The 22,270-nt window shown below is 37.1% G+C and overlaps 1 protein-coding gene across 1 annotated transcript; it reads left to right on the top strand.

Moving 5' to 3' along the window:
- On the top strand, positions 7,990–10,308 carry LOC104700952 (tubulin alpha-1 chain). Its single transcript, XM_010416563.2, has 5 exons — positions 7,990–8,228; positions 8,430–8,644; positions 8,960–9,159; positions 9,254–9,762; positions 9,846–10,308. The coding sequence occupies exons 1-5, from the start codon at positions 8,116–8,118 to the stop codon at positions 10,159–10,161; spliced, it is 1,353 nt and encodes a 450-aa protein (XP_010414865.1). The 5' UTR covers positions 7,990–8,115; the 3' UTR covers positions 10,162–10,308.

The raw sequence follows: 22,270 nt of genomic DNA, 5'->3' as shown, positions 1-22,270 counted from the left end.
AGCTTGCACACCAGCCGCTGCCGGCGCCACTACTAGAAGCTAAGCCAACACCTGAGCTAGCAAGCCCATTAGGACATCCTCTCTACCTCGAGCACCCTTCGCTGCACCCCCACCCCTTGGGCAATACCAGCACCAACACCGAGCACACCCGTTCTGTCGATACCATCACCAGCCTGGTCTGTAGACACTCTAGGATGAACCTGTGACTCTGCCATCTCTTCATTGACGATGCCCTGGGTCACACTCACACTGGCCTCGGAAACCTATCCCCGGCCATGACCACGCCCACGCCCACGACCACGACCACAACCACGTGTGCAAACAGTAGCACCCCCACCTCTAACCATCTGTACCACCAAGAACAGAAGGCTAAGCAAAACGCAAAACAAAATGACTCTAACTACACAAAGAACACAACTCACCGTGGAATCACAAAGCAGGCTCGAAGAAGATGTTCTAGGACCCCATGCCACACACAATTGACTACCTCATATAATCAAATCTAACATGAAATCCTAAACACCAACAACAAAAGCTTCAGTGATACCAAAATGGAACAACCCTTACCCAGTAACAACCTAAATCAATCAACAATAGCGAATAATCAAACAATACTATTAAACCAATAAAGAATCTAACAATGAAATAATCCAACAACCAATCAAGTCAATAACAAATTCCAACATCCTACAATGTTCTATCAACTCAACTCTAGGAACCTAACAATAGCTAGTCCACAATCAATCAAGCTTCTAGAAAATCCTCCTCCTCATCGCCTTGATTCCACGTTCACACTTTGCCTTTACCTGCACCACAAACACAAATTGAGATGCATGAGTATTGTCTTAAACACTCAGTGAGGAAATCCTCCCATCTACTGGGCTATACACACAAGAAACTGAGATTCCAATGTTAAGCAAGCACAAACAGACACAACAAACCAAAGAACAAGCATTAGACAAGTGGGTGTCAACCGACACTGATTGTTGGTGTCGACCAACACTGACTGCTGGTGTCGACCGACACTGCCTCTCAGTGTCGATCGGCACTCCTCCTTGGTGTCAACCAACACCTATCTGGTGTCGATCGACACCGACTCCGCAGACACGATCTTCACGAAGCCGAAAGTCGAATCTCCATTTCTAACCATCTCCAAATTGTCCAAAACTCGACCAAAAGCTTTAGGAATCTGCAGGAACCATATAACAACCAACACAAGCAAGAAAACACCACAAATACATAGAACAAGCAAAACAAAAGAGATCTCATGATTAGATCAGCCATGGTCATGCACTCACCTCTTTTGCACGAAGATCTGACCAAAAAACAACGAATCCACACCCTAGGGCTTCTCCTTCGATCCCAGCAATAGATACTCACTCCACAGGAACAGATCTCACCCCACAAGCCTAGAATCTCTAAAAATCTATCTAAAGCTTTTCTCCTTTTCTCTCACTCTCAGGAACGGCCAAAATCTAAAGCTGCACGACCTAGGTCGATTTCCACCTTAAATACCCAGTTTGAGGGCTTCACTTAAACCAAAACGACCCAAATGACGATTTAATTCAACCTGGTCGAACCAGAAGTTGCTGGTCTCGATAGACACTCCCTCTGTTGTATATTGACACCCACCCCCAAATTACATTATTTGGTTCGCGGATGTTACAAATAGTGAAAATATGGTTTTCAAGTTCAGAATTCTTACCTTGTAATGGTCGTTGTCTTTTTTCTCATCGCATCCTTTCTGCAAGACTCAGCTTAGAAGTTGATGACATATCATTTTGAAGAGATGATTCAACAACATCTGGTGTCATATGCTTATAAACTCTATAATATTCATCGTATAGATTTTCTATGTCTTTTTTTCTATTTGAAATAATGCTCGAAACACTAAGACCATCACCACCACAGCAACGCAGTAAAGGTTGCTTTTAAAAAAGAAAAAATATTATTTTAATCAAATATATATATTTATTATTTTTCATTAATAGCACCCATTAAAAAGACTACACCTGTCTTTTTTATGTGAGCAACGTTTTTTGTGGAAGCAATCCAAAAAACGATTCTCTACTTTTTCCCTTCTTTCTCATTATTATATTATTTTATCTGAGCAACTCTTTTCATTAGTATCTGCCAGTAAAGATGCCTTAACACTATCAGACAAATGCAATAAATTATAATATGTAGTGAGATAATCAGATAAACCATCTACTTAAGTTCTAGGATCAAAAATCGATGCAAGCAAATTAATAGGTAGAATATCTTTGTACTATTTTATCCACTTTTCTCTCATAGTTGCAATGCATAATGACAACACAATATTATTTTCATGTTCATGCATCACATCAACAATATTAACGCATTCATACACAAGTAAATGACTAGTCGGATAATAAACACCAAACAATAAATATGTTGCATCATTGAAACATTATAATAATTTCATAAGTGCACTACATTCATCCCAATGAATAGGCCACAAAGTTAAAAGAGCTACAGTTTTGTTGAAAATAACTACATAATAAATATTTGTAACCAATAGAACGAGCAAGCATATCATATATTGAATTCCTATGAATGGGAACATCTCGAGAAAACCTTTTAGGATATACATTATCCATTTTACAAAACTTGAACCATCGTTTCATTAAATTTGGATGGCCCATAAGTAATTTAAAGCCTTTTTAATTGGTGAAGCAACCACTACAGAAAACAACAGTTTTACGATGGACAAATATATAGCTATTGAATATCTATTTTCGAAAAACAATTATTTTTTTTTTAAATAAGTCAAATTAACTTTCAAATATATTATAATGTCCAAAGGTCTCATCATAGTCTATCATATCGTCGTACTCTTCAAAATTGTCTGATTTTGCATCTTCCTCTAATCATTAGATATCGTTTAGTATACTTCCCTCTGAATATAATCAATATCTTGTATATGTTCATTACATTTAGACAATACATCTCCAACTATTTGTGTTGCACTACCCTATCTTTCGACTATAAGTCTTTTTAATCCTTAATATTAATGCAATTATCAAAACTAAACATGTTGATTCACTTCATAGAGAAGTATAATTAAGTAATTGTCGATGGATCCAAAAGACATATGAAATTCAACAAAAACATGTTGATTCAGTTTTGTAAGTATTCATAAAAAACATATATATCAGAATTATTCACCTTTTGAACACTTAAATGTATTTCAGAATAATTCTATTAAATTTTGTAAATATTTAGAAATAAATTATTTTCTCATTTTGCAATGGATTTACTATGGTTTTCGCAATCCGGTTTTTGTATAAGCCTTGCAAATCCAACACAAATATACGAGAGATGAAATCTCTCGGAAGTGTTCCTCGCAATAAGCGTGTTGTCTTGTAGTGAAGATTATTTTGAGAAACTAGTAAACCATCTTGAACGCATAAATTTAAAACATGATAAATACATCGAACATGAAAATATTTTCCACCTAAAATAGGACTACAATTATTTACTAAAACCAGTATTAGCAGGTGCATTATCAAATGAAATAAAAAAATATTTTTTTTGTTAAACTATATATAGTCTTCTAAAATTATCTTGATCAATTTAAATATATTATTAGCAGTATGTCTTTCATCAAAAACCCTAAAAGCAATAATTCTCTTTTGAATCATCCAGTCATTATCAACCTAATTAAATGTAATGCCCATATAATGATGTATTTGCCAATGATCACTCCAAATATCACAACATAGTGAACTTTATTATGAATATTAGAAAACAATTTTTCTAAATCTATATTTGTTTCTTGATAAAGTGATTTTAGAGTATGAGGAAGAGTAGTTCGAGGAACTCTCTTAGCTTGAGGATTTAAAGCATTTATGCAATAATTATTAAAACCCAATTTTTCACCAAAGCTAAATGAAAGATGATCAACCGCAACCATCTTTGCTAATTCTTGTCGATTTTTTTTATCTCAATAATGAAAAGAAGAAAGATTAGAAGAAGAAGAAGCATTATGAGGGTTAGTTTCTACACCAAGGTTTTCAGGATAATTATGTTGAAAATGATACCTATATGATTCATATCCTGAACCCGACCTCCAAGAAAATCTTTTGTTAAAATAATAACAGCAAAGTTTCATTTCCCCATCAAAGTTTTCTTTTTGAAAGTGTACCTTAAAAATATCAGAACCATTCAAACGTTGTTTTTCCGAATTCCTGCTACCTTGTTCTTTAGTTGCACTCTCTTGACTATTGATGGTTGATAATGAGTTGTGGACATTTTCTCTTGTACTGCTGAAATGAAATGAGTCCAAAGATATTCTCAAATAACAAAAGAGCTCAAAACTGTGAAAAAATTAACATGGACACGTTGGATACTGGAATAAGAGAGAAGTAGTATCTAAGTCTTTGTTTTGAACAATATTTATGGAGAATTTTGTTATTAAAAAGAATGGAACAACTACTTTTTTAGCTCTACTTTTCCACAGCTCAGGCTAACAGTCTAACACTGACTAACGCTTTCTTGTTGTTCGGTCAATTATTTACCAAAACTATATAATACTTTTCGATTTATTTATTTTTAGCATAATTAATTTAACAAAATAATTTAAATGGTGTCTCAGATTTACAAAGAGAGTCAAACACATTTACACAAACACGATCTACATAATCTGTGATATTTTCATCCACAAGCATGGAGCACGATCTAATTAATATATTTCTATAACATAAGTAGTTATTTGTACATTTTATTGTATATGAAAAACGATTACAGTTATAATTTGACGGTTTAATTATGCAGTTGACAGACAGTTTTCATATGGTTACTGAAGATGTTGTGCTGACCGGTTTTAGAAGATGCATGAATGATAAAACTGTATCATCAAGAGAAAGATTGAAAGTAGTGTGTTGACTTGTTTTAGAAGGTGCTCCGATTATAATAGTCAATCATCTAGGGAGAGATTGAAGATGTTCAGTTGACTAGTTCTAATAGGTGCATGGATTATAGAACTCAATCATCAAGGGAGAGATTGAAGATGTTGTGTTGAATGAAGTTTTGTAAGGTTTAGAACATGTGGTGATATCTCTACTAAGTGGTTGTAATGGATGAGACATGGATACATAGATATATCATAGATGTCATAGTGGTGGTGGAACAGTTCAGAAAAAGAAAGTTGACAGAACTAACACAGGGGATGAAGTAGAGCAGACACAGTGATTAAGTAGAGCAGAGCTTAAGTAGTACTTGGTGATCATGCTGACACAGTGATTAACACAAAGCAGGAAAGATAAGGTGTTGAATCAAGAACCTTGCAGTTAGATATATGGTGTTGAAACAAGAACCTTGCAGTTAGATATATGGTGTTGAAACAAGAACCTTGCAGTTAGATATATCAGAGGATGTATCAAACGTCTGAAGCAGTTTTTGTACTAGTCCGACGTTAATATATGAAGTAGTACAAGAAGCTGAATTGAAGAGTTTGAGTAAAGAAGCTTTAGGCCGACTTGGACAAGCCAAGTGGCGGTTGTTGAGCTGGATGAAAATCTTGAATGGAAGATTCAAGATGGGATCATGGAGAGAAACTTTTCTATTTGTTGTATAATAGGAAATTCCTATTTGTTATATAATAGGAAAATTGTCAATCCTAGGGGTTGTACAAATTTTAATCTCCCAATTCCTATTTGTTGTATAATAGGAAAGTTGCTAACCCTAGGGGTTAGGCAATTGATATAAATACCGAGAAGGCGCTTTATGAATACTTGCTTGCTTCAAGGTAGTTTTGAGAGATGCACACAAGATGTGTGGTGTCGCCTCATCAATAAGATAGAGAGATCTTTTGATGGTTTATTCATCTAGAAAAGAATAATAGGCATAGTAGTGCTTGTATCATATGCAGTTGTAATTGCTATCTTGTTCTAGTGAATTTGTTCTGGACTAGGTCTCGGGGATGTAAGAAAAACCGAACCCCATTAACAAAGCTTGTGTGTTATTTAATTTATGCTCATACAAACACGAAGGAGATCCTAACTAGACTTAGCCACAAATATGCGTTTTCAATCGGTATCAGAGCGGACTCGATAGAGATATGTTCTTGTTTCGGGTATGGTCCTGAATTTGTGGCTAGAAGGAGAAAATTGAAGCGAGCAAGATGGAAAGAAATTGATGGTTTTCTTCGTCAGGCGTCAGCGAAGTTCTTGCTACTTCCAAAGAGGGAGAAAGGCGTAAGAAGCACTGAGTTTCCTGACAAGATAATAATTGTGGCTATGGCTATGGAGTTTTCAGCCTTAATTGGGAAGTAAAGCAATATCTCCGTTCTGAATATTTGCTGGTTTGTCTTGGAAGAAAGAGAAAACCTGATTCAATAAAAAGCAAAATATTGATGGGTTGTTCACCAAATAGAGGGGAAAATTTGCTGGTTTGTCATAGTAACTATACATAAGTAGTTATTTGTACATTTTATTGTATATGAAAAACGATTACAGTTATAATTTGACGGTTTAATTATGCAGTTGACAGACAATTTTCATATGGTTACTGAAGATGTTGTACTGACCGGTTTTAGAAGATGCATGAATGATAAAACTGTATCATCAAGGGAAAGACTGAAAGTAGTGTGTTGACTTGTTTTATAAGGTGCTCCGATTATAATAGTCAATCATCTAGGGAGAGATTGAAGATGTTCAGTTGACTAGTTCTAATAGGTGCATGGATTATAAAACTCAATCACCAAGGGAGAGATTGAAGATGTTGTGTTGAATGAAGTTTTATAAGGTTTAGAACATGTGGTGAAATCTCTACTAAGTGGTTGTAATGGATGAGACATGGATATGGAGATATATCATAGATGTCATAGTGGTGGTGCAACAGTTTGGAAAAACAAAGTAGACATAACTAACACAGGGGATGAAGTAGAGCAGACACAGTGATTAAGTAGATTAGAGCTTAAGTAGTACTTGGTGATCATGCTGACACAGTGATTAACACAAAGCATGAAAGATAAGGTGTTGAAACAAGAACCTTGCAGTTAGATATATCAGAGGATGTATCAAACGTCTGAAGCAGTTTTTGTACTAGTCAGACGTTAATACATGAAGTAGTACAAGAAGCTGAATTGAAGAGTTTGAGTACAGAAGCTTTAGGCCGACTTGGTCAAGCCAAGTGGCGGTTGTTGAGCTGGATGAACATCTTGAATGGAAGATTTAAAATGGGATCATGGAGAGAAACTTTCCTATTTGTTGTATAATAGAAAATTCATATTTGTTGTATAATAGGAAAATTGTCAATCCTAGGGGTTGTACAATTGTTAATCTCCCAATTCCTATTTGTTGTATGGTAGGAAAGTTGCTAACCCTAGGGGTTAGGCAATTGATATAAATACCGAGAAGACGCTTCATGAAGACTTGCGCGCTTCAAGGTAGTTTTGAGAGATGCACACAAGATGTGTGTTGTCGCCCCATCAATAAGATAGAAAGATCTTTTGATGGTTTATTCGTCTAGAGAAGAATGATAGGCATAGTAGTGCTTGTATCATATGCAGTTGTAATTGCTATTTTGTTCTAGTGAATTTGTTCTGGACTAGGTTCCAGGGATGTAGGAAAAACCGAACCCTGTTAATAAAGCCTGTGTGTTATTTACTTTATGCTCATACAAACACGAAGTAGATCCTAACTAGACTTAACCACAAATATGTGTTTTCAGTTACGGTTAATTAGCGAGTATATTTAATAATTTTTGTAATCTTAGCTAATATAATTTTACGGTTACAGTTACGAGTTTTAACTGTATTATACGATTACTGTTCGGTTATGGTTAAAAAGTGGTCTGGTTACAGTTCAAAATATGATTACGGTTTAGTTTTTGGTCATGCCTACTTTCACTATAATAAAAAAAAAAATGGAATAGATAAAAATCCAAAAAAAATCCAGCTAAGATAGGTGAATCTTTAATTAGGCAATTCCAGCGGAAGAGACTTTTTCGGGGCCAGGCCTTTTTTAAGTTCTTCCAGTCCATTCCAGCTTTATTCTTTTCACGTCTAAAAGCGGGAGACCCAACAACAACCATCTTCCTCGTGAGACATAGAGAAAGAGGAAGAACAAGTCTCCTGAGAAAATTTCGAACATGAGGGAGATCATTAGCATTCATATCGGACAAGCTGGTATTCAGGTTGGAAATTCTTGTTGGGAGCTTTATTGTCTCGAACATGGTATCCAACCCGATGGCACCATGTCCAGGTCTTTATTATATTCATCCCTCTAGTTTATGACCATCTTGATTGTTTATGGGTTTGAATCGAAATTTTCTTTCGAGAATTTGTTTTCTTCTTATTGACATGGCACTGATTTAGGGGTTGCAATAAAACTTTGACAAATTTAATGTTTTTATAATTGGGTTTTACTTGAATATAGTGATTTGGTTTTTTATTTGTTTTGCAGTGACAGCACTGTGGGTGTATGTTATGATGCATTCAACACATTCTTTAGCGAGACAAGCTCTGGCCAACATGTGCCTCGGGCTGTATTTCTTGATCTTGAACCAACCGTCATTGATGAAGTAAGAACCGGCACTTACAGACAGCTCTTCCATCCTGAACAACTTATCTCTAGAAAAGAAGATGCAGCCAATAACTTTGCTAGAGGCCATTACACTGGTTATATACATGTTCCATCTCTCTGATTTTTTCAGTATTTTTGGAGGGTTCTTCTATTAAAGAAAGCTAGATTGATGCACCTTCGGGGGCTACCGAACTTTGCGCTTTTAAACTGAAAGCATATGTGCTGAACTCGTGTATAAGCTAACTAGTAGGGTATCGTGTGCACCTAATTTTTTTTGTCAATGAATGATGTATCACGTGTTTTGCTCACCATTTAATGCAATTGTTATGACGAGAAACCACGACATCTTTAACCATGACTAGTTCATCTGCTAATTATCATGGTCTTGAATTTTTGTTCCATCATTGCAGTTGGGAGGGAAATTGTTGACACCTGCCTTGAAAGGCTGAGGAAATTGGCAGACAATTGCACAGGGTTACAAGGATTCTTGGTGTTTAATGCTGTTGGGGGTGGAACAGGTTCTGGTTTAGGTTCTTTACTGTTGGAACGCCTGTCCGTAGATTTTGGAAAGAAATCTAAACTCGGTTTCACCATCTACCCTTCTCCTCAGGTACTACTTACACCGAATTTCATTTTCGGTTTTGAACAAAATATGGGTTTTACGGCTGAACATATCGCGTTCAAACTCTTTTTGTTTGTCTCAGGTTTCTACAGCAGTTGTGGAGCCATACAACAGTGTTCTTTCGACTCATTCTCTTCTCGAGCACACAGATGTTGTTGTTCTGTTGGACAATGAAGCCATATACGATATATGCAGGAGATCTTTAGATATTGAGAGGCCTACATACACAAATCTGAACCGCTTGATCTCCCAAACCATCTCTTCGCTTACAACCTCTCTAAGGTTTGACGGTGCCATCAATGTGGACATCACGGAGTTCCAGACCAACCTTGTACCTTACCCTCGGATCCACTTTATGCTTTCCTCCTATGCGCCTGTTATTTCATCTGCAAAGGCCTACCATGAGCAGTTCTCAGTCCCTGAGATCACGACTTCCGTCTTTGAACCCTCCAACATGATGGCCAAATGTGACCCAAGGCATGGAAAGTACATGGCTTGCTGTTTGATGTATCGTGGTGATGTTGTGCCTAAGGATGTCAATACAGCCGTTGCTACCATCAAAACCAAGCGCACAATTCAGTTTGTTGACTGGTAAGAGTTCAGACTAGTGTTTCTTTGTCTCTTCAATCTTCTTCTACTGCACATTACAAATATTTGGACATATTTAAATTTAGGTGTCCAACTGGATTCAAGTGCGGAATAAACTACCAGCCGCCTTCAGTTGTTCCAGGTGGTGACCTGGCGAAAGTTCAACGAGCGGTTTGCATGATCAGTAACAATACTGCAGTGGCGGAAGTTTTCTCTCGCATAGACCACAAGTTTGATCTCATGTATTCAAAAAGAGCCTTTGTCCATTGGTACGTAGGAGAAGGTATGGAAGAAGGAGAGTTCTCGGAGGCCCGTGAGGATCTTGCTGCCCTCGAGAAAGATTATGAGGAAGTTGGTGCAGAAGGAGCAGAGGAGGACGACGAAGAAGGTGATGATTATTAGAAAGATACATGAGTGATTTTCCATTGTTTCTTTCTTCTGACGTACATCAGTTATGTCTATGTGAATGTGATCTCTATAGTTATTATGTGATGTTTATGGGTCTTTCTCCTTTTATTTATCACTTGTGTTAATGATGGATTGCATTTATAGTGCATGTCGATACAGAGTTTGAAGGATTTTTCTGTGGTCTAATTTGACATGTCAAATGTCTTTTATGCTCTATCTATTTAGAAATGCTTGTTAGAAAATGTACATAGTAAACAAATCCATGTCTACACCTCATCAAAATTGAACCATAGCAGCTCAAGCTTATCATCTCAAAAGTAGGATTAAAAGGAAACCGTTACGTGAATTAAATTTTCTTAAGGCTATAAGATTAAAATATAATTAAAAGATAATAAAATTAAACGAGTTTTAATATTGATTCGAATTTAAGTTTTAAATACCGGTTATAAGATAGTGGTTAAAATCTACACATAGAAGTGTCCAAACAATGTGTAAATAAAGATAAAAAAAACAGGCTAAAATAAACAAAACACGCTAAAATCAACAAAACAAGCTAAAATCGTAGCAATTATATTTCCGTGGAATTTTCTTTTTTGAAACACTTAAAAAACGAGTATAATTGCTACAATTTTAGCCTGTTTTGTCGGTTTTAGCCTGTTTTGGAAAAAATGGGTATAAGTGTCGGCTAAACACTTCGAATCCATCTCTAACTCTTGTAATTTGTCAAATACAATTGATTCTGACACATTTTTGACCCTAGAAAAACTGCCAAAACTGTTTACGGCTTCTAAGCAATATCTCTCGGTTTTAGCCTCTTTAAGAACGAAATGGGTATAAGAGTTGTCTATTAACTCCTAATTCATCTATTATTCTTATAATTAGTCAAATACACTGGATTGTGACAAAATTTGAACCTACAGACACTAAAAAATCTGTTTACTACTTCTAAGCAACGTTTTATCAGTTTTAGCCCATTTTGTCGGTTTAGCCTGTTTTGAACAAAATGGGTAGAAGTGTTGTCTAAACACTTCTAATCCATCTCTGACTTTTATAATTAGGCATATAAATTGGACTACGACACATTTTGACTCGTGAAACACTAACAAAACTGTTTACTGATTCAAAGCAATGTTTTGTCGGTTTTAGCCTGTTTTGGATGAAATGGGTATATGCATTGTCTAAACACTCCTAGTCCATCTCTCAATCTTATAATTAGTCAAATAAATTTGATTGTGAAACATTTTGACCCTAGAAATACTAATAGAGCGATTTATTAATTCTAAGCAAAGTTTTCTCAGTTTTAGCCTGTTTTGTCGGTTTAGCCTGTTTTGGATAAAATGCGTATAAGTGTTGTCTAAACACTCCTAATCCATCTGTAACTTTTATAATTAGTCAAATACATTTGTTTGTGACCCATCTTGACTCGTAAAATACTAACAAAGCTGTTTACTGCTTCGAAGCAATGTTTTTTCGGTTTTAGCCTGTTTTGGACAAAATGGGTATATGTGTTGTCTAAACAGTCGTAATCCATCTCTAAATCTTATAATTAGTCAAATACATTGTATTTTGATATATTTTGACCCTAGAAAAACAAACAAAGATTTTTACTGCTTGTAAACAAAGTTTTCTCGTTTTAGCTTGTTTTTTCGGTTTTAGCATGTTTTGGACAAAATGGGTATAAGTGTTGTCTAAACACTCCTATTCCATCTCTAGCTCTTATAATTTGCTAAATATGTTGGATTGTGACACATTTTTATCCTAGAAACACTAAAAAATCTGTTTACTGGTTTTAAGCAATGTTTTGTCGGTTTTAGCCTATTTTGTTGGTTTTAGCCTGTTTTGGACAAAATGGGTATAAGTGTAGTCTAAACACTCCTAATCCATCTCTAACACTTATAATTAGTCAAATTTAATTGATTCTGACACATTTTGACCCGGGAAACATTAACAAAGCTGTTTACAACTTTTAAGCAATGTTTTATCGGTTTTATCCTGTTTATGGACGAAATGGGTATAAGTATTGTCTAAACACTCCTAATCCATTTCTAATTCTTACAATTAGTCAAATACATTGGATTGTGACACATTATGACCCTAGAAACACTAACAATGCTGTTTACTGCTTCAAAGCAAAGTTTTCTTAGTTTTAGCTTGTTTTATTAGTTTTAGGCAATTTTGGAGAAAACGGGTATAAATGTTGTCTAAACAATCTGAATCCATCTCTAACTCTGATAGTTAGTTAAATACATTGGAATGTGACACATTTTGACTCTCGAAACACTAACAAAGCTGCTTAGTATTTCTAAGCAATGTTTTGTTGGTTTTAGCCTGTTTTGGGACGTAATGGGTATAAGTGTTGTCTAAACACTCCTAATCCATCCATAACCCTTATAATTAGTCAAATACATTGGATTGTGACATATTTTACCCCTAGAAACACTAACAAAATTGTTTACTCCTTCTAAGTAAACTTTTGGTTGTTTAAGGCTGTTTTGGACGAAATGTGTATAAGTGTTGTCTAAACACTACTAATCAATCTCTAACTTTTATAATTAGTCAAATACATCTGATTGTGACACATTTTGACTCATGAAACACTAACAAAGCTGTTTACTTCTTCGAAGTAAATTTTTTACGGTTTGAGCCTGTTTTGGACAAAATGGGTATATGTGTTATCGAAACACTCCTAATCGATCTCTAAATCTTACATTTAGTCAAATACATTGGATTGTGACACATTTTGACCCTAGAAAAACGAACAAAGCTGTTTACTGCTATTAAGCAAAGTTTTCTCGGTTTTAGCCTGTTTTCTCGGTTTTAGCATGTTTTGGACAAAATGGGTATAAGTGTTGTCTAAACACTCCTAATCCATCTCTAACTCTTATAATTAGTTAAATACATTGGATTGCGACGATTTTTGATCCTAGAAACACTAACAAATCTGTTTACTGCTTCTAAACAAATTTTTGTCGATTTTAGCCTATTTTGGACCAAATGGGTATGAGTGTTGTCTAAACATTCCTAATTGATCTATAACTCTTATAATTAGTCAAATTCAATTAATTCGGACAAATTTTGACCTTAGAAACACTAAAAAATCTGTTTACTGCTTTTAAGCAATGTTTTGTCGTTTTAGCATGTTTAAGGACGAAATGGGTATAAGTGTTCTCTAAACACTCCTAATCCATCTCTAAATCTTACAATTAGTCAGATACATTGGACTGTGATATATTTTGACCCTAGAAAAACTAACAAAGCTTTTTACTGCTTTCAAGCAAAGTTTTCTCGTTTTTAGCCTGTTTTTTCAGTTTTAGCCTTTTTTGGACAAAATGGGTATAAGTGTAGTCTAAACACTCCTAATCCATCTCTAGCTCTTATAATTAGTTAAATATGTTGGATTGTGACACAGTTTGACGCTCAAAACACTAAAAAGCTTTTTACTACTTCTAAGCAATGTTTTGTCGGTTTTAGCCTGTTTTGGGACGAAATGGGTATAAGTGTTGTCTAAACACTCCTAATCCACCCATAACTCTTATAATCCGTCAAATACATTGGATTGTGACATATTTTGACCCTAGAAACAGTATCAAAACTGTTTACTGCTTCTGAGCAAATTTTTGTTGGTTTTAGGCTATTTTGTCGGTTTTAGCCTATTGTGAACGAAATGGGTATATGTGTTGTCTAAACACTCCTAATCCATTTTGAACACTTATAATTAGTCAAATAGATTGAATTGTGTCACATTTTGTCACTTGAAACACTAACAGGGCTGTTTACTTCTTCTAAGCAAAGTTTTGCAGTTTTAGCCGGTTTTGTCGGTTTCGCCTCTTTTGGATAAAATGGGTGTAAGTGTTGTCTACACACTCCTATCCATCTCTAACTTTTATAATTAGTCAAATGCCTTTGATCGTCACAAATTATGTCCCTTTAAACACTAACAAAGCTATTTACTGCTTCTATGAAATGTTTTGTTGGTTTTAACCTGTTTTCTTGGTTTTAGCCTGTTTTGGGACAAAATGGGTATACGCGTAGTCTAAACACTCCTATGGTCTCGAACTCTTATAATTAGTCAAATACAATGGATTGTCACACATTTTAACCCTAGAAACCCTAACAAAGCTGTTTACTGATTCTAAGCAATATTTTTGTTGGTTTAGACTGTTTTCTCGGTTTTAGCCTGTTTTGGGACAAAATGGGTATAAGTGTTGTCTAAACATTTCAAATCCATCTCTAACTCTAATATTTAGTCAAATGCATTGGATTGTCACTCATTTTGACCCTAGAAACACTAACAAAGCTGGTTATTGATTCTAAGTTGTTTTGTTGGTTTTAGCCTATTTTCTTGGTTTTAGCCTGATTTGGGACAAAATGGGTATAAGTGTTGTCTAAAACTCCTCGAATCCATCTCGAACTCGTATAATTAGTCAAAAGCATTGGACTATCACAATTTGACCCTAGAAATACTAACAAAGCTGTTTTTTGGTTCAAATCTATGTTTTCTTAGTTTTAGCCTATATTGTTGGTTTAAACCTGTTTTGGGATAAAATAGGTATAAGTGTTGTTTAAACACTCCAAATCCATCTCAAACTCTTACAATTAGACAAATGCATTGGATTGTCACACATTTGCTCCCTACAAACACTTTTTGTGTACTCCACCACGATCTAGTAGTATCGTTGTAACACTTCAGGATCGAATCCACAGAGACCAAGCGATGCACTATGAAATTGTATAGATTCGAATGTAGCTAAGGAAAAGAGAAAGTTTGTGTTTCAAGTAACAAATTTAAAACAGAAAATAAAGTAAGGGAATCAATCAGGGGATGCAACCACAAATTTAGATGTTAGATTGAGAAAGGATTAGACACCATTCTTGAACTCAAATCATAATTATAAAGCTAACCTACTCTTGCAGCTTTAGCTAACTATGCAAAAAATAACTAGACCCTAAACTTCAGTTTGAATCTAGCTAAACAAACAAGCATTAAAGTCCAAGTTTGATTCGTTCACAAGGTGCCTCAACTTCAAGTTCCGTTGGCTAAGGTCCACCTTGCTCACCTATGTTTCTTTCCAGTAACTCAACAACACTTTCGGTGCCACAATGAGTTTAACCTAAGATCTTAATCTAGGTGATCAGTCTAGCTTACGCATTAAGAACAACAATAGATGAAGAACAATACGATCAATCCCAAATCTAACAACCTAAGTTTAGAGAATCATCAACCCCTTTTGGAAACCCGAAACCCAATAGTGAAACTACTCAGACATGGAAGCAAAAGAACAACAAATCAAAGATGTAGAAAACATAATTGAATTGCAAAGAGAAATAAAAGGGTTCAGAATTCTTCTCCAAAGCTTACAAGTACTAAAAAACTGCGTATATCTTTCACTGTTTTAGGTGGCTGCAGGCTGGACATCACCTCAATCTTAGCGTTGTCAATCTCTATCCCCTTCTCAGAAATCCGATGACCAAGGAAAATCCCATTGGTGACCATAAAATGACATTTTTCCCAATTCAGAACAAGGTGTTTGTCCACACAACGTTGAAGAACCTGGCACAAATTAGACAAAAACGAAGAGAAAGATGAGCCATAAACCAAAAAATCATCCATAAATACCTCCACGCTGTCCTCTATCAAGTAAGAGAAGATGGACATCATGCAACGCTGAAAGGAAGCTGGGGCATTGCATAACCCAAAAGGCATCCGCCGGTAAGTGAAGGTTCAGTAAGGGCATGTGAAGGTCGTTTTCTCCTGATCATCCGGGTGTATCGGGATTTGAAAGAAGCCAGACTAACCATCCAGGAAGCAATAATAAGGATTATTTGCTAGGCGTCAAGCATTTGGTCGACGAATGGAAGGGGGAAATGATCTTTCCTGGTTGCCGCATTGAGCTTGCGGTAGTCAATGCACATTCGATGTCCTGTTACTGTTCTATTGGGGATCAACTCATTCTTTTCAATTGCAACTACTGTCACCCCTCCTTTCTTTGGCACCACTTGGACCGGACTTACCCAAGTGCTGTCGGAAATCGGGAAAATAACTCCTGCTCCAAACAGTTTAAGGATCTCCTTTTTCATTACCTCCTTGAGGTTTGGGTTCAGCCTTCGTTGATGTTCTATGGAAGATTTGGAAGGATCTTCAAGGTGGATGCGGTGAGAGCATAACTCCGGTGAAATACCTGAAATGTCATCTAAGGAATAGCCCAAAGCCTTCCTATATTTTCTCAACTCGCAGAGCAAAAGTGCGGTTTCAGCATTATTCAGGTTAGAGTTAATAATTACTGGATATGTGGAGTTGGTCCAAGATAAGCATACCTGAGCCCTTATGGGTGTGGTTTTAAATCCAATTTCGGAGCCTTGAGTGCGCTCCAGTCCTACTTGGTTTCTTTGATCTCAGAGCAGGATTCGGGATCGACCGATCCAAAAACAGGAATGGTCGTTCCACTGCATTTAATTGTGGGTTCCCAAGAAGGAGTCGGATCGGTCAATCCGATGTCGGGATCAGTCAGTCCAGTTTGCAAATTGACAAAAAGGACTTCGTGTTCCAAATTTGCTGCAGCATCAAGCGTTTATGCCATCTTCACGGTCTCCTCAGACAGGTACCTTAACTCTGATTCCTCCTTAGTCAAAGCCACAGCCAGATGATCATTCGAAATACTTCTTCATAGATTTCATCCATTATTTCTTCTATTGTGTCAATCCAGAAGGTTTGGCCATCGATGGTGGGTTTCTTAGCTACTTTCTCCAAGTTAAATCTCAAGACCAAATCATCCATGTGCAAATCAATTTTGCCCTCTCGGACGTTTATCATTGCACCAGCAGTGTCCAGGAACGGTCTCCATAACAGAATGGGTTCTTGAGATTCTTCGTCAAGTTTCAAAACAATGAAATCAGTGGGTATGTAGCAGTTCCCAATTTGCACTCGTACGTTCTCCAATACGCCTTCTGGTCATCGGTTAGAGCGATCAGCTAGGACTAAGGTGACTTGGGTCGGCTTAAAGGAGTATAGTCCAAGGCGCATTGCAACGCTGAGTGGCATCAGACTTACGCTTGCTCCTAAGTCGCAGAGGCAATGATTAAACTTGAGATCTCCTATTGTCCAAGGCAGCGCGAATGGTCCTGGATCTCCACATTTTTCTGGCATTCGGTTTTGAAGCAATGAACTGCATTATTGTGTGAGATACATAAATCCTTTTTCCGAGCTGAGCCTATCTGTGAGGATCTCCTTCATATACTTCTTAAGAGATGGGACCATCCTGAGTGCCTCGATGAAAGGTAGTCTAACTTGAAGCTCTCCTACTACTGATTTCAGCTTTACGTACTCTCGCTCTTTTATCTTGGACTTACGTCGCGTAGGAAAAGGAAGCTTGGGTACATATTGTGGTAGGTGCTTGCAGGGCTGATCTCCCTCAGCAGCTTTTGTACTAGAGATTTCAATGTTGCCAGTAGCTTCGTTGGGAACCGCATCAGAGTTGTCTTCTTTTTCTTGTATTGTGGATTGGCCAGTCTTGTTATTGGATCGGTCAGTCCCTTCTTTCTGCTGTGGTGCTTTTAGTTCCCTGTCGTTTCGAAGGGTAATAACGTTGAAGAATTCTTTAGGATTAACCTCGTTTTTCCTAGGGAGTGTTCTAGGAGGTACCTTAACTCTCGCTGCAGACTGCGCCACTTGTTTCTCTAACACTCGCATGTGAGTGTTTAACGATTCTATTCTTCCATTCAGCTCTGAATATATGCTGTCGATCTTGACATTCACCTCAGTAGCATTTTTCTTTTGATTTTCCATCAAAGCATGCACCATTTGTTCCAGTTTGCTTTCTTGTGGGGCTGCCGCTTGCGGTGGAGGTGCTTGATAATCTTATGGGAAGTTATTGACTTGAGGTTTCTGCTGGAAGTTCGATCCTCCAAAGCCTGTCCCCTTGTTCTGGAAGCCCTGTGCGAAATTGTTCTGCTGAGGTCACGACGGATAAACTTGATCTTGAGGATTTTCAACATTGTTGCTTATGTAGGACAAGTTAGGATGATTCTTAAAATTCTGGTTAAAGCCTCAATTCTGAAAGTTTCCATGCCCTCCTATGTAGTTCATCTCTTCCGTACCCTCAAAGTATGTCTCAGCTGCAAAATCTGCATATCCCCTGGCTTGTTCCTCGCACAAGTTAACGTTTTGGTGATCCCTTTTCAGTAGGAGATTCACCTTGGCTGTGAGATCCTTAATAGCATCAGTCTCAACAGCATTGACCCGCACTGTACGATCGTAGTCTGTGCCATGATTGCTAATGCTTGCCGCAAGATTTTCTATCAGTGCATAAGCCTCATTTGCGGTGTTGGTGGAGAAATCCCCTCTGCTAGGTGTGTCTAATGCCATATAGTACTTCTGTTCGATACCTCCATAGAAGATGTTCATCAGATTCTCTTGGGTGTAACCGTGGTGAGGACAGTCTCTCAGATATTCCTTGAACCTCTCCCATGCTTCGTAAACGGTCTCCATGCCTCCTTGAGAGAATGTAGTGATTTTGCTTCGCAGTTTGGCTGAGCGCGATTTGGTATAGAAGTGATTCAGTAAAGCTGCTCTACATTGTGCCCAAGTGGTGAGCGATCCATGATCTAAAAGATTTACCCATCTCAGTGCCTTATCCGCCAAAGAAAACTGGAACAATTTCAGCATGAGGTAGTCGTAGGGTACACCATTGGACCTCGCCGTACTAATCAGCCTTTCAAAAGCTTTGATGTGATCTAGAGGACTCTCTGACGGCAACCCGTTGAAAACACGATTCTGAACCAAATTGATTAGACTATGCTTAATCTCATAGTCTTGCCTCGCAGGAGCTGGTGGTTGAATGGCATATCGATTTGCAAACAGCCTGTTGTGAGCATCCTCGTCCCTCAAAGTGATTTCCCTCTGCTATTGCTGGACAATACCCAATGGAGGATTGGGTTGGCGAGCATTTGTTTCTTCTCTGTCGGCCATAGCGTTGATCTGGGCTCTTGCTTTGCGGTTTTCGTGTTCAAGCTGTGCTAACTCGTTGTTTCGCAGGTTACGCAAATCAGTACGCTTGTGGCTTCTTGTTTGCATTCACTTGAAGCAAAAGAGAAAGAAAACAAGAACAAATCAGTAAACTAAAGTAAAATAAACCTTAGACTAAACATGAATCTAAAATTTCAAAGGCAACGTTTTGGTCCCCGACAATGGCGCCAAATTGATCAAAGGTCAATTAAAACCAATGTGTACTCCACCATGATCTAGTGGTATCGTTGTAACACTTCAGGATTGAATCCACAGAGACCAAGCGATGCACTATGAAATTGTATAGATTCGAATGTAGCTAAGGCAAAGAGAAAGTTTGTGTTTCAAGTAACAAATTTAAAACAGAAAATAAAGTAAGGGTTTTGAATTCAAAGAAAGATATTGGGAATAGGGAATCAGTCAGGGGATGCAACCACAAATTTAGATGATAGATTGGGAAAGCATTAGACACCATTCTTGAACTCAAATCATAATTATAAAGCTAACCTACTTCTGCAGTGTTAACTAACTATGCAAAGAAATAACTATACCCTAAACTTCCGTTTGAATCTAGCTAAACAAGCAAGCATTAAAGTCCAAGTTTGATTTGTTCACAAGGTGCCTCAACTTCAACTTCCGTTGGCTAAGGTCCACCTTGCTCACCTATGTTTCTTTCAAGTAACTCAACAACACTTTCGGTGCCACGATGAGTTTAACCTAAGATCTTAATCTAGGTAATCAGTCTAGCTTAAGCATTAAGAACAACAATAGATGAAGAACTATAAGATCAATCCCAAATCTAACAACCTAAGTTTGGAGAATCATAAACCCCTTTTGGAAACGCGAAACCCAAAAGTGAAACTACTCAGACATGGAAGCAAAAGAACAACAAATCAAAGATGAAGAAAACATAATTGAATTGTAAAGGGAAATAAAAGGGTTCAGAATTCTTCTCGAAAGGGTTAGAGAGGATTAGAGATCTTCTCCCAAAGCTTACAAGTACTAAAAATCTGCGTATATCTTTCACTGCTTTAGGTGGCTGCAGGCTTGACATCACCTCAATCTTAGCCTTTTCAACCTCTATCCCCTTCTCATAAATCCGATGACCAAGGAAAATCCCATTGGTGACCATAAAATGGCGTTTTTCCCAATTCAGAACAAGGTGTTTGTCCACACAACGTTAAAGAACCTGGCACAGATTAGACACACACAAAGAGAAAGATGAGACATAAACCGAAAATATCCATAAATACCTCCATGATGTCCTCTATAAAGTTAGAGAAGATGAACATCATGCAACATTGAAAGGAAGCTGGGGCATTGCATAACCCAAAGGGCATCTGCCGGTAAGCGAAGGTGCCGTAAGGGCATGTGAAGGTCGTTTTCTCCTGATCATCCGGGTGTATCGGGATTTGGAAGAAGCCAGAGTAACCATCCAGGAAGCAGTAATAAGGATTATTTGCTAGGCGTTCAAGCATTTGGTCGATGAATGGAAAGGGGAAATGATCTTTCCTGGTGGCCACATTGAGCTTGCGGTAGTCGATGCACATTCGATGTCCTGTTACTGTTCTGTTGGGGATCAACTCATTCTTTTCATTTTCAACTACTGTCACCCCTCCTTTCTTTGGCACCATATGGACCGGACTCAGCCAAGTGCTGTCGGAAATCGGGAAAATAACTCCTGCTCCCAACAGTTTAAGGATCTCCTTTTTCACTACCTCCTTGAGGTTTGGGTTCAGCCTTCATTGATCTTGTATGGAAGATTTGGAAGGATCTTCAAGGTGGATGCGGTGAGAGCATAACTCCGGTGTTTAGACAACACTTAAACCAGTTTTACCCCAAAACATGCTTAAACCGAGAAAACAGGCTAACACATTGATTTGAAGCAGTAAACATCTTTGTTAATGTTTCTAGGGTCAATATATGAGACAATAAAATGCATTTGACTAATTATAAGAGTTTGGGTTGAATTTGGAGTGTTTAGACAATACTTATACCCATTTTGTCCCAAAACAGGCTAAAAGCAAGAAAACATTGATTCGAAGCAGTAAACAACTTTTTTACTGTTTCTAAGGTCAAAATGTGTAACAATCCAATGCATTTTACTAATTATCAGAATTCGGATTGATTTTGGAGTGTTTAGATAACATTTATACCTATTTTGTCCCAAAACAGCCTTAAAACGTGAAAACAGGGTAAAACCAAAAAAATATTAACTCGAACCAGTAAACAGCCTTGTTTGTGTATCTAGGGTCAAAATGTGTGACAATTTGATACATTTGACTAATTGTAAGAGATCGGGTTGAATTTGGAGTGTGTAGACAACACTTAAACCTGTTTTATCCCAAGACAGGCTAAAACCAAGAACACAAGCTAAAACCGAGAAAACATTGATTCGAAGCAGTAAACAACATTGTTACTGTTTCTAGGATCAAATATGTGACAGTCCAATGCATTTGACTAATTATAAAAGTTCGAGTTGAACTTGGAGTGTTTATACAACATTTATACCTATTTTGTCCCAAAACAGGCTTAAAACGTGAGAAAGGCTAAAACCGAGAAAATATTAATTCAAACCAGTAAACACCCTTGTTTGTGTTTCTAGGTTCAAATTTTGTGACAATCCAATGCATTTGACTAATTGTAAGAGTTCGGATTGAATTTGGAGTGTTTAGACAACACTTATACCTATTTGTCCCAAAACAGGCTTAAAACGAGAAAACATTTACTCGAAGCAGTAAACAGCTTTGTTACTGCTTCTAGGCTCAAAATATGTAACAATCTAATGCATTTGACTAATTATAAGAGTTCGGGTGGAATTAGGAGTGTTTAGACAACACTTGTACCCATTTTGTCCCAAAAGAGGCTTAAAACGAGAAAACAGGCTAAAACCGAGAAAACATTGATTTGAAGCAGTAAACCGCTTTTTTTTGTTTCTAGTGTCCAAATATGTGACAATCCAATGCATTTGACTAATTGTAAAAGAGGCTAAAACCAAGAAAATATTGGTTTGAAGCAGTAAACCGCTTTGTTACTGTATCTAGGGTCAGAATGTGTGACAATCCAATCCATTTGACTAATTGTAAGAGTTCAGGATGAATT

This window comes from Camelina sativa, chromosome 7 (assembly GCF_000633955.1).
Source record: "Camelina sativa cultivar DH55 chromosome 7, Cs, whole genome shotgun sequence".
NCBI lineage: Eukaryota > Viridiplantae > Streptophyta > Magnoliopsida > Brassicales > Brassicaceae > Camelina > Camelina sativa.
The sequence above is the reverse complement of the archived record's forward strand: the minus strand, read 5'-3'. Positions and strand labels throughout refer to the sequence as shown.

Bases quoted from the DNA above. Each gene is read 5' to 3' on its own strand.
- LOC104700952 (XM_010416563.2), top strand. From the start codon at position 8,116: ATGAGGGAGATCATTAGCATTCATATCGGACAAGCTGGTATTCAGGTT. The intron at 8,229-8,429 runs GTCTTTATTATA...TTTGTTTTGCAG, and splicing joins CCCGATGGCACCATGTCCAG to TGACAGCACTGTGGGTGTAT. The intron at 9,160-9,253 runs GTACTACTTACA...TGTTTGTCTCAG, and splicing joins CCATCTACCCTTCTCCTCAG to GTTTCTACAGCAGTTGTGGA.